Raw genomic sequence first — 12,775 nt, 5'->3', positions numbered from 1 at the left:
CTCTTTAAAATGGGGCGAGTGAGGACAGGTTTTTGCAGTAAATGAAGTAATGGATGTGAAATGTCCTGCCTGGAGCTTGGTGGGTAGGTAGAGCTATTCTGATGAAGGAAATTGGCGTACAGAGAGCTGACTTCGAAATTTCCAAGGGTCTCTGACAAGGAAGCTCAGACCATGCCTGGCTGACTGGGAAAACTAACACTCACTGTGATTTGTCCTAGGAGCAGCTGGGACCCTAGAAGGCAGCGGCAGCTGTCATTGAGCTCTGTGGACAGTACTGATGCTAAGCGTACACCAGAGGAAGGAAAGGACTGGGGTGAAACAGTGGGCATGACCCGTGTTGTCCGGAAGGTGCCAGAACCTCAGCCACCTTCCAGGAAACTTCACAGCTGGGCATCAGGCCCTGACTACCAGGTACTGTGGGCATTGGTGGGGTTCTGCACCTGTGATTAGCAGGAGTGCACGCACACATGTGCTCTTTTCAGATTCTTGTGACCAGAGTTCCCAGACAGAGATGACAACAGGTCATCTGTCAGCTGGCCTGTGCACTGGTACTTCACTGGCTTCAGTGGCTGGGTTCTGAGAAGTCCTAGGTGGACCTTTTTTTTTCCTTTAAAATTTTCTTTTAAAACTTTGAAACAGTCACAAACTTATAGAAAAGTTGGAAATACAATACAAAGAACATTTTTTCTGAAACCTTTGAAAAGCAGGTTGCCAGCTCTGTCATCACAGAACACTTTGGTATCTATTTCCTACCCAAAAAATGGTAACCACAATCAAAATCAGGAAATTAGCATTTACATCACTGCCCTCTAATCCTCAGACCGCATTTAGCCTTTACCAGTTGTCCCCTAATGACCATGAAGCCTCCAGCTCAGGCCACATGCTTCTCGGTTGTCCTGTGTCCTGGTGCTCTCGGTCTGGAGAGCTGCTCAGCCTCTCCTTATCTTTTGTGACTGAAAATTTTGAAGATTAAAAGCCAGTTATTCTCATTGCCTCCTACCACGTGACCACAATTCCACCCTCTCCTGTGCTGACAACTTTCATTTTGATCTCTGGGTTAAGATGGTGTCTCTAAGTTTCACACTACAGAGTTACCATCTTCTGCGTTTGCAATGATGAGAATTTGTGTAGAGATACTTTTGAGACTATGAATATCCTATTCTCACCAAAATATGTTTTTATTTATTTTCATCAATGGGTTATAATCTTTTATTGTTTGTCTTAAAGCTCAAATTGTCTTTGATTTTGCTGTAAGAGCCTCTTCATGCTGGCATCTGTGTCCTTTTTATAGGTTTCCATCGTTTTTGAGCAGTTCTTGCTTCCTGATAGAACAAGCTTTTCCCAGTTCATTTTGTGCTCCCCCTGCCTTGGTCCTGGAATCAGCCCTTAGGATATTGAAAGACCAGTCTGTGGGCGCCAGGAGTGCTCACTGCCATTGGATGTTGCTGTTCCGTTCCAGTCAGGGAGTGTGTGTGCGTGAGCGCTCGCGCACACGCTCAGGGAGGGAGGGAGGGAGTGAGGGAGTGTGTGTGTGTGTGTGTGTGTGTGTGTGTTATCTTTATTTCTGTATCTACCCATATAGAAAACCATGATTCACAGTGATACCTCCAGTTCTACAGACTTTATCCTAGTCGTCTCCATTGCATATTTGTAACTCCTTTTGCAACAGTGCGAAACCTGTCTCCCGTTGTCCCTGGTGCTTAGACTGACTTGGTCGGTCCCTATTTGTGACCTGTGTCCTATTTCCAACACCACCCTCACAGGTGCCCTTCTTACCCACTGAGCTACCAGAGCCCTCCATGGGCGCCCTGAATTTCCCTGCTGGGCCACCTTTCCCTATGCCTTCCCTCCTCACCCAGCTTGCTTGGGCTCCACCTCCCACTCCAGCTATGTCTCCGCATGGACTCCCTTCTCACTCTTCCTGGGCTTTGACCCCTGCTCTGAGTCACCTTCGTCCCCTGACGACGGGTGCCTACCAGGTTGTGCCCATACCTCATGACTTTGGGAGTGAGTTGTTTGGGAGGGGTGGAAGTGGGCTGGGAAAGGCATTAGTTTAAGTACACTTGGGCAAAACTTGTCATTTTCAATGTGCTTTGCTATGTGAAGGGCTCCTGTCCTTCTCATAAAATGAAAATGCTCTTTATCTTCAGTCTTTTCTATTGAGTACATGTTGTATGGTAGGTAGAGGGGACACAAATGAAACAGAATAGACATAGTACCACTCTTGGAATTAATCCCAATTTCAGTCTTATGTTGAGCTTGCTCAGTATTCAAAAGAAGGTTTCCCTTGGATCTGTTCGTGACATTACTGAATTAACTGAACAAAGCCAACAAAGGTAAAAGCTATATAATTTTATGCATCCAAATTTCTGAAAAAATTGACCGAGTTCAAATATTTTGCAGAACATTTAGTCTATAAAGTGATAGCTAATGTTAGGGCAGTTCAGAACGGCACAGCTAAAGTCTTAATGATGTACACATAGCTTTGACCCTGCTATTTCATTTCTAGGATATTCTGAAGGAAATTACCAGGGATGAACTTTAAGGATTATCTGCAAGGGTGTGTTGAACACCAGGGGGATAAGGTAGAGGTAAAAACGGTACACAAGCATGGACAGAAGTACATGTTCAAGGGCAAAGTGAAAGAATACTGCACATTTTGGTCCTAGTTGTATTGTGGAGAAAGGAATTTTCATGCTTCTAAATTAGAAGCTTATAATCTTCTGTGATTGTAGTAATTGTCTCTGGATTGTGAGAAGTTAAATTTTAGAAAACTTCTTGAATACAGTAAATGTCTTGCATATTGCTTTTATGGAGGTATAATTAACATTTAAGAAAAGGCATAGATCTGAGTTTGCTTTACATTTAATGGCTTTTTGTATAGATTTGTGTAACTACCACTCAAGACAGGAAGTTATGTATTCTTTTGATGGTCCCACCTCCCTGGAATTCCAGTGGCTGGGGCCCAGTGAGACACGCCTGGCACTTCTGCTGCTGTGTATTCTCACAGCCTCACTCCCGGCAGGTCAGGGAGAATCTTCCAGGGTTGAGAGTTTCTCTCACTGCATCTTTGGCACCCTGGTTATTGTCTGGTATAACTGGCAACTAGTGAGAGATATAGAAGCAGATGAAGTAACTAAGAGATGTCTTTAGATATGCTCTTTTTGTTTCCATAAAAAGAATCACTTTGAACCAACCATACGTCTGACCGTGAATTTCAGTTTCTGTGGCTCTCCATACCCAGAGGTTTATAATATTCTGTGGTGGAAGTAGCAGAGCCATTTTGTGACTAAGAAATGAGGACCGTGTGGTTTCCTGCTCCTGTTGGTCACCGTCAAGGTCCTAAGCTTGTGTCCCGTTAGTAGTGGCAGAGCGTCCGTGGGCTGGTGTCCTGAGTGCTTTGCCAGGGCCCATTGCACCTTCCCCTCCCAAGGCTCCCTTTACCATCCCCCTGCTTACAAGTGAGGAATTAGGGCATAGAATGGGGGTGCTTGCCCAAACCCCGTCCCAAGCATAGTGAAGGAAGGGCAGGACTGACACGCAGGTCTGCCTGTTGCACGCCCCCAGGAGGTGCTAGGTGTCTTGGGAAGAACTAATCCCGTACTGGAGCAGCCCGTCTCTTGGGTTTGTGACCTGCCATCTCATCGGAGACTTTCATCTCTTGACAGAAGTCCTCCGTGGGCAGTGTGTTCCGGCAGCAGTCTACTGAGGACAAAGAGGACAAGCCGCCTTCACGGCAGAAGTTCATCCAGTCAGAGATGTCTGAGGCCGTGGAACGAGCCCGAAAGCGCCGGGAAGAGGAGGAGCGCCGGGCCCGGGAAGAGAGGTTGGCTGCCTGTGCCGCCAAACTCAAGCAGCTGGACCAAAAGCGTAAGCAGGCTCAGAAGGCCAGCGAGGCCCAGAAGCAGGTGGAGAAGGAAGTCCCCCGATCTCCAGGCACTGATAAGGCACCCCCACAGGAGAACGGCCCTGCTGGCCGCAAAGGTGAGTGGGGGGCCCCATCCCATGAACTGGAAACCCTGGGCTGTTTTCACCGATGTGTTGTTTGCATCTCCCTGGCATCTCAGCACACGTAGACGATACTGGGGTGCATCGTCCTTAAGAGTTTTGGCCTTGGTCTACATCCACTTTCAACTAAACTAGCTGGCTATGTAGTTTACCTCTCTGGAGCTTATTTCCTCATCTGTAAAATGGAGTGATAAATAGTATATACCTCCCTGCCCACTGAGAGGCCACAGGAGATAATGTGGCTCCTGTGCGCTTCGCAGTTTCTAGATAAAGAAAGCGTGCACATACTTACTGGTAACATTGCCGGTTTGGTCGTCATTGTCACTGTTATCATTACCTCCACTGCTCAGTGCAGACACCAGAGGACTTGAATGAGAGCACAGGACCCTTACATGCCAGTCCTGTTTTTCCTGGCATTAATTCTAAAAGGAGTGGGTCCCTCGGCTACATGAGATGTTAAACAGTGCCGTGGGTTGGGGAGTGTCCCTTGGAGCAGTTTTATAGAATGCTATCGGCTATGTTTAGTTCTTTGTGATTTTCTTAAATTCAACTAAAAACAATTCTTTTTAGGAGAAAAGGGCCTGGTGTTACGAGTCCCCAACAGCTTCTCTCAGGTGGGGGTCTTGCTCGTGGTCTGGCAGTCCAGCGCCCTTCTGGCAGGGAACTCAGAGCAATGCACAGCCCTCCTTCTGTCAGTTTCCTCTCACTGAAGGCTGTGTGGAGTTTCTGCCAGTCTCACAGCACTTGCTGAGCTGGGGCAGCAGAGAGGCTGGGAGGTGGGGTGCTTTGGAGTGAGCGTGGTCACCTGATACTGGGCCTGGGTACTGTGGGTGCCCGGGGCTTCCCTGCACCTGCCCGACCCCAGCTGTTCCTCTGTGGTGTGCTGCTGGATCCCGGAGGCTTCCCATCGCTCTTCACCCTCTCAGTGGAATTAAAAATGCAGATGTCAGTTGTGCCTCAGTAGAAAAGCTGGGGGAAAATGCAAAGCTGGGATGGGAGTGGGAAAGGGGAGTTTTGGAGAGAGAATGATGGGAAATAGTGTTGAGCCTCACTACTTGTCAAGCATGATTTTAAGTACAATACATGGATTATCTCATTTAATTCGTACAGAAGCCCTGTGGGGCAAGCACAGTTGGCCTCATTTTACAGATGAAGAAATGGGCAAGATGAAGAAATTTTACAGATGAGAAAAAGTGTGTGTGGAAAAGTTTGGCTGGCCAAGCTTTTGTGAGCTCAGTGCAGCCATTTTTCTGGTTACTTATTCTCTAGGCTCCCCTGAGTTCCCTGTCCAGGGAACCCCCAACCCATTTTCAGAAGAAGCCCCCACGGCTCCTCCAGCTGTGGCTCAGAGCAGCAGTGAGGACGGGCATGGGGAGGCCACGTCTCCCTCCCAGGAGTTCAGCAAGTACCAGAAGGCGCTTCCGCCCCGGTTCCAGCGCCAGCAGCAGCAGCAGGTAAACAGAAGAGATGTGAGCACACCTGGGATAGGGAGGGCGCTGCACCTGGTGACTGGGGGCGTGCCTGGTGACAGAGGTGGGGTGGGTGTGTGTGTGTGTGCTCCTGGGGACTGGGGGCATGCCCTGTGACTGGGTGGGTGACCCGCCATACCACTTCAATTAAAACAGCGCCTGCCAGGGGCATCCGGGGTCACACTTCAAAGTGCAGATCTCTCATTTAGATGTCCCCAGGCCCTGCAGGGCAGTACAGTTGTCATTCTGGTGGGTCAGCCCTGGCCATTACTTACTTCTCCCGTGATCTGTCCTGTGGAGGAGCAGAACCCTTGCTGGTAGCTTGTTGACCTTGTGGTCTAATGTCGGTGAGCAGTGTGTACACCGGACTCCGTGTGGCTTGGTGAGAAGAGTGGTGTTTCCTTCAGAGCAGCATGCTGCAGCCAGTGCTCGGCCTGATGGCGGGCCCGCCCTGGGGCCCTTGCGAGGAGTAAGGGAGGCCCCGAGCGCGCGCAGAGCTGTCAGAAGCGTGCTGGCCTTGGGTTAAGGACTGGGTTCGTGCATTTTGGCGGGGCAGCTCTGGGCTCCAGTTCTTGTAGTGCAGCTTGGCTAGTTGGGCGTGGCCTGGGGCAGGCCGGTGTAAACCAGCGAGAATTAATCCCTGTCTCAGCCTAGCACTGAGGGCTTTGTGATGCCTGTAGGCTGGTTTTATCAGTATTACCAGTATCGTCTTCATTAATGTTTCATAAACCTTAAGAGGGGGACCCCCTTTTTTGCCCTGAGAAGATCGTGTAAGTGGTGGTTGTGTTCATACCAGTTTCTTGTAGCCCAGCTGGAAGCACTCATTGGCAATTACGTGTCTCATAGGAGTAATAAATGAAGGAACAGATTGTTACTGATGAACAGTACATTTTGGTGGGACGTGGATATGATATGTGGATATTACTTAGCCCAGAAGCTAGACATGCAGCAAATTATTTGTAGTAATAACTGAAAATGTTTCAAGATGTGTGTGCCCTGGGGAAACAGATCGAGGTCTGAGTCTTTTCCCAGGATCTCTTAGTTGCCTTTAAAACCACCCAGATCCACTTTATCTTGGGCTCCTAGGAATCATTCTAGAAGCTCACCATGTCCTGTATGCTTTAACCAGAAAGTTACATTCATTGTGCTTTTACAGCATAATGTGAGCGAGCACCATGCAGTTTCTTGTGAGCCTGGTGGAAAGCTACTGGTTGTGGGGGGAAGAGCCAGACAGCAAAAGCAGCTGCTCTTGGTAATTCTTCTGGGATGCGTGATGGGCAAACCCTTCCTTGGGAAGAGAAAGAAGTCTGGAAGGGCCAGGGCAGTCTGAAAGAGTCCTGTAAACAGACTGTCTGGTTAGGTTCCCTGGGGGCCTGGGGTCTAAAGGGAGGAGGAGCCTCTGGGTGGGCCAGGAGAGCTCTGTCTACATGCTGAGTGCCCTTAGAGGTGTGGGGAGTGCTGTTGGAGCCATCCAAGCCATCCAGGGATCGAGCGCAGGCTGGGGCTGCAGCTGGCCGGTTGGTGAACAGCCTTCTTGCTTGCAGATGGAAGTCAGCTAGCCTCCTGGTCTGCCTTGGCACCTGAGTCCTGTTGGAGTGTACTGATTCAGGAGGCACCAGGGAGGGCAGCCCGAAGTCATGCAGGCGATGGAGCAGGGTCCTTGCTTTTCAATGATCTACCTATGTTTTATGTTCATGCATTCATGTGATGAATTTTCTATGTGCTATGTCTGGTGGTGGGTGCAAGGGTACCACAGTGACTGGTAGGCAGCCTTTCCTGATTTCATGTTGTGGAAAATGTCATCACCTATGTTAGTGTTACAGAGGAGAGAGATAGTGCTGTGAAGCAAAGGGCAGGGCACCCCATCTCCCAGGGATTTGTGATGGGCTCCCCCAAAGTGTTTTTTTTTTTAAGCTGAAATCTAAAGAAAGTAGTAGGGTTGAGCCAGGTTTGGAGGTGGAGTGAAGAGGAGCCTCCCAGACAGGGGCCCCGAAGAAGTGGGTGGGCAGGCCTGTGGCAGGGAGGTGGGGGTGCTGAGAGGCAGGTAGGGCAGGATCTACGGGGCCCTGTAGGTTACTCATGATCTTGGGGTAGCAGGCTGTGCAGCAGCAAGCTGTGGGCGTGGTCAGGGATGCTGGGTCATCGCTGCCCTGGAGTGTGGTCAGTAGATTGAACCGGGAAGAGTGGGGACCGGCCTCAGCGATTATAGACGAGGAGCAGTTCCCTGGGAGGAGTGCGGGTCACCTGTTGGTTCTAGGATGTTGTTTGATCTTATGAAGCCCCTTCTGCCATGTGTGGCCTCTGCTATGATGGTGGCCTGGCTGTCCATTCAGTCTTGGGAGAGCCTGGGAGCTGTCATGCCCTGGGGTCCCCCCTGTGAGCAGCTGCTCCTTCCTGCCTCTTTGTTCTTCTGCTCTGTCTGTGCTACCTTTGGAAAGCTAGAAGAACGTGCGTGTGTGCGTGCGCCTGGGATGTCTGCCCCGCAGAGCTGCTCTAACTGGGCCTCTCTCCCTGATCAGGAGCAGCTGTACAAGATGCAGCACTGGCAGCCCGTGTACCCTCCACCTTCCCACCCGCAGCGCACCTTCTACCCGCATCATCCCCAGATGCTGGGCTTCGATCCCAGGTGGATGATGATGCCTTCCTACATGGACCCACGAATCCCACCCACTCGGACCCCAGTGGATTTCTACCCCTCGGCCCTACATCCCTCCGGTAAGCATGGTGGTCTGGTGGGCCATGCCAGGAGCACCAGGGTCCTGCGGCGTTCAGGGTGTTTCCTCAGGAGTTAGACAGACCCACCTGGGTTTCAGTCTGGCCTCTTTGGCAGGTCACACAACCAGTCCGAGTTTAACTTGCTTGCTTGCCAAGTGAGGGCGTGATCGCGCACTTCACAGAGCGTTGTGTGCAGAGACCTTGCAAGCTCATGAGGTCTCTGCCACATCGTTCCGTCCCTTCCTATTCTCGATGCTCGTGTCTTCGCTCATTGTGTCCTTGGTTACTTTCCTGCGGTTTATCTTAATGCCATTTTCAAAAGACAGCTTTTGGTTTTTTTAATTCTTCTGTTTGATTTTAATTTCATTAATTTCTGCTCTTTTCTTATTATTCCTTAGAAATTATTCCATTCTCTTCCTAATTGTTTTGGATGCTTGGTTCATTAATTTCTAACTTTCCTGGTAAAAATATTTTAAGTACCACGTGACCTATAAACTCCTATGAATTGAAGTTTTAAGATAGTCACATTTTCATTATTGTGCTGTTCTAAACGTTAGTCTGCTTTTGATTTGTTATGTGTTCTGATTGATGATTTTTAATGGTATGTTGTAAATTTTCCAAATATTTAGAGTTTGAGGATCACGGTGTTAATTTTTAATGTGGTCAGATAATACTGTCTGTATGGTACAGATCGGGGGTCAGCAAACTTTTTCTGTAAATGCCAGATAGTAAATATTTTAGACTTTGAGCAACCATTTAGTTTTGCTATTATAGAACAAAACAGACAATAGGAGGTGAATGAGTGTGGTCACTGTTCAGTTAAACTTTATTTTTAAAAACAGGTGGCCAGTTGAATTTCACTTAAGGGCTGGAATGTGCCCACCAACCTGGATCTTGATTGCTTAACATTTGTTGACATTTCCTGTAGACTATAATGTGGTCTTTGTAATCATCTTCTTTTTCTTTTTTTAACATTCTGTTTGCTTTAAAGAATATGTATTCTCCAATTGGATGTGGTCCATTAAATTGAACTTGCTAATTGTACCGTCTTGTGAGCTTGTCCGTTTTTGCTTCGTCTATCTGGAAGCATTCAGGTTGGGAATTACTACATCTTATTTTTTTTATCATAGAGCACTCTTCTTATCATTAATTTTGCTTTCTAGAATGTCTACTTTGGTATTAATATCACCATTCCAATTCTCTTTTCAGTAATATTTATGTGTTATCCTTTTTTCCCCCCAACTTCTTACTGTCAGCCTCTCTCAGCCCTTTTTCGGGGGACATATGCATATCTTTGTGCATATGTACAGAATGTGTACGGTTTTACCCACTCTGAGAATCTATGACTAATTGCCAAAGTTGGTCCCTTTAGATTTATTGGGATTATTATATTCAGATTTTCTACTTTCCTATTATGCTTTCTATTTATCCCTCTTGTCTATCCTTTTCTTTTTCTTTATTCCTTTTGTCAGTTGTTTCCCCATTCTTTCTGTTTTCCTCCTACATTGTCTACCCACTTTGTTCGTGGTTACATTAAATTCTAACACACACCGTCAACTCAGCAAAGACTAGTCATGTCTTTACCCTTAACCCGAGCTCTCATTACCTCATCAGCCTTGTTATTTTTGCCTGAAATTTTAGTTTTTGTTTTTATGCCCACCAAATGAGTCATCATTATTTCTGTTGTTTGGCCCAATCTATGTGTGTTCAGATTTGCCTGTATGTTTACGAGCTCATTTGCTGCACTTTCCTCCTTGTGTCTTCTTCCTTCCATCCAGAGCCAGGAAGTACATTCTGCCGAGTTCTTCAGGAAAGTTTCTGGCAGTAGCTTTTCTTTGCCTGAAAGAAAATGCATCACCCTTTCTCCTGAACCATAGTATAGCAGGGTGTAGAATTCTTCAGTTGGCAGTTACTTTCTTTCTTTCAGTCTGCGGAGGATCATATTCCATTTTCTTCTGGCTCCTGTTGCTGCTGAAAGTCTGATTCATGTCTGGGTGATCTACTCAGATTGGTCTGTCTTTAAGATTGTACCATCTTTGTTCTCCTGCATTTGTCTCTGTGTGTTGTGGCTAGGCGTGTATCCATATCCTTACTTTATTCTGCTTTGAACTCATGGTGCTTGAATCTAAGGATCTGTGATCTTGAATCCAAGTCTTTTATCACTTCTGGAAAATTCTCTTCTGATTATCACTTGAAATACTGCCTTCCCCCCCCCCCCTCATTCTTTGTGTCCTTTCTTCCTAGGACTCCTGTGTAGATTATTTTGTACCTTCTCTATCTCTTAATTATATAAGAGAGGTTATCTCTGTGGTGCCTTCTGGGAAAATGTCTCAGAACTATTTTCAGTTCAGCTCCCTCTCCAGCTATGTCTAACCTTTTATTTTTCTTTTACTGTCCAGTGAGGTTTTAATTTCAGTGACTGTTTTTATTGCTAGAATTTTTTCCCTCAGATCTATAATTTTTTCTTGGGTCTTACATTTTGTCTTAAGTTTTTCATTCCTTTTGTGCTTTTAATCATTTAAAACATTAATTTTCTAGTGTATAACAAATTATTCTGTTATCTGAAGTTCTTGAGAAAGTATGTAATCCTGGGAATGGGCCATGGACCCATGGCAGATTGCTTTCCACACATTATGGTAATTTTGGATTGCAAGTTCATTTTCAACAGAGCATTATCTATTGTGGGGATCCAGTATAGCTTGTGTTGAAAGTATATTCCTCCAGAATGATTTTATGTTTCCTTCTGCCAGCCTTTTGTTTTAGCTGGGGAAGTTTCTGGACCATTCTGGATGTATACATCTGAACTCTGCCTTCCCCAGTCTTGTATGAAGGCTGGCATACACGGCTGTGAATTCCTAGCTGGGGACTGTCTTTTCCCTACCCTAGTCCAGGTCAATATACAAACTTAGTCATTGCCCTTACTAAAGAGCATATGTTTTCCTAACCCATCTTCTAACTGAGGGCATAGCCCTTTGAGGGTCTTTTTTCTAAGCAGCATCTCAGTTACAACTCTGCCTAGTGCAGAAAAGCCCCACCACCTGTTCTGTGAGGGTGAGGAAGACCGAGCCCCCAGGTTACTAAGACTGGCAGATGCGTCACCCTGCTCCCCTTCAGGAAGCACCCGTTAAGTGGCTCTGGCCCATAGCTGTGGTTTCTGCTCCCTGGGGGTTTGTTTCCTCTTTTCTTGGGAACACAGCTCTGCAAGTGAAATGTTTGATAATGTTCTGTTCAGTGTTTGTGTGGCAGAGGTGGTTTGTGGTGGGGTTTCGGGTAATAAGGGCTGCCACGTTGCCAAAGTCAGTCAGTGTATAGTGCTGAGCAGTTGAGCATGCCTCATCATCAGTACTTTTTTTTTTTTGCTGTCATTAATATACAGCTACATGAGCAACATTGTAGTTACTAGATTCCTCTCATTATCAAGTCACAATCAGTACTTATTAAATGCCATGGAATTGTAGTGTTGTGGAGAGGTTCCCCGCCACCTTTGACACAAACTAAGTTTGCATTGGTGTCATGTATTGGTAGCATAAGAACAAAGCACTCCACAGCTAAAGAAAAGCTTAAACCACTGGCCTAATGCAGAACCATTTTCCTGGCCAGATTATTTCAGCTTAAAAATGGGCACAACAAAATATTTGGCTTCTAATAAACTTTGTGAAGAAAGCGTATGAAAAATCAGATTTTTTCTCCATCTGTACCAACCAAAGAAGCCCTAGCAGCAGTGTGGTTCCCCACCTGGTTGATATCGGGCAGGACTGGGTAATCCTTGTCCTAGTCTCCTTGGGCCAGTTAGTAGGTGACTTGTCATGTATGTGCCCCCTCCCCCCATTTCCCATACAAAGATGTGGAGTGTTGCTGTCGGTCTGAGGGTTAGGAGCAGGGGGAAGTAAAGCCGGAATCCCGTTCGGAAACCTCTTGCGTGCTTTCGAAGCAGGTCATGCTAGCTCACTGTCTTCCTGGTGTCTGTGCAGAAAGCCTTTCGGCGTGTCTGCTTGCTCAGTCATGTTGCTGATGGCTTGGCCGCTCTGCTGGCACTGATGAGCTCTCCAGCCTGATAGGCCCAGGTTCCGTTTGCCGGTTTTATGTGCTTTTCAACTCAGGGTTCTTAATCTGGCAACTAGGATTGGGCCTCACAGGCCCTCAGAACAGGTCATTTAACATCTCAGACCACATGCCTGCCTTAGAGGTTCTGCGGTCAGAAAAGCTGAAGAGCCCGGTGATGTCAAGTGGGTGGGGTGCTGTGCCCACATGGTGGGCACGGGTAACTGTCGTCTCCTTTGAGCCTTTGGTTGATCTGAGATGCGAGCACGGCTTTCTGAATGAGATGACACAGACTAGTTCTTGGCCTTCTTCAGGACTGATGAAACCCGTGATGCCCCCAGAGACTCTCGGTGGGGCCAGCTGCCGCCCTGAGGATCAGAACCGCGTGCCCCCACTGCAGGAAAGAAAGGCGACTACCATCGACCCCACCCCTGCGTGGAGCCCAGAGGGCTACATGGCATTGCAGAGCAAGGGCTACTCGCTGCCCCACCCAAAATCAGATGGCACTTTGGCCCTGGACATGCATGTCAGGTGAGATGAGA

The 12,775-nt window shown here is 47.4% G+C and overlaps 1 protein-coding gene across 10 annotated transcripts in view; it reads left to right on the top strand.

The window, feature by feature from the left end:
• The window catches only part of PRRC2B (proline rich coiled-coil 2B), an 87,273-nt gene that overhangs the window by 50,397 nt on the left and 24,101 nt on the right, over positions 1 to 12,775 (top strand). For all 10 annotated transcript variants that reach the window (XM_073222611.1, XM_037007891.2, XM_073222623.1 and 7 more), the window contains 5 exons: positions 219 to 411; positions 3,669 to 3,984; positions 5,278 to 5,462; positions 7,997 to 8,192; positions 12,548 to 12,764. In XM_073222611.1, coding sequence (XP_073078712.1) covers positions 219 to 411; positions 3,669 to 3,984; positions 5,278 to 5,462; positions 7,997 to 8,192; positions 12,548 to 12,764 — 1,107 coding nt within the window. The remainder of the gene's footprint in view (positions 1 to 218; positions 412 to 3,668; positions 3,985 to 5,277; positions 5,463 to 7,996; positions 8,193 to 12,547; positions 12,765 to 12,775) is intronic.

The sequence above is a fragment of the Manis javanica genome, chromosome 2 (genome assembly GCF_040802235.1).
Source record: "Manis javanica isolate MJ-LG chromosome 2, MJ_LKY, whole genome shotgun sequence".
Classification (NCBI taxonomy): Eukaryota; Metazoa; Chordata; class Mammalia; order Pholidota; family Manidae; genus Manis; species Manis javanica.
Note: the sequence above shows the minus strand (reverse complement) of the source record. Positions and strands in the feature narration are given on the sequence as shown.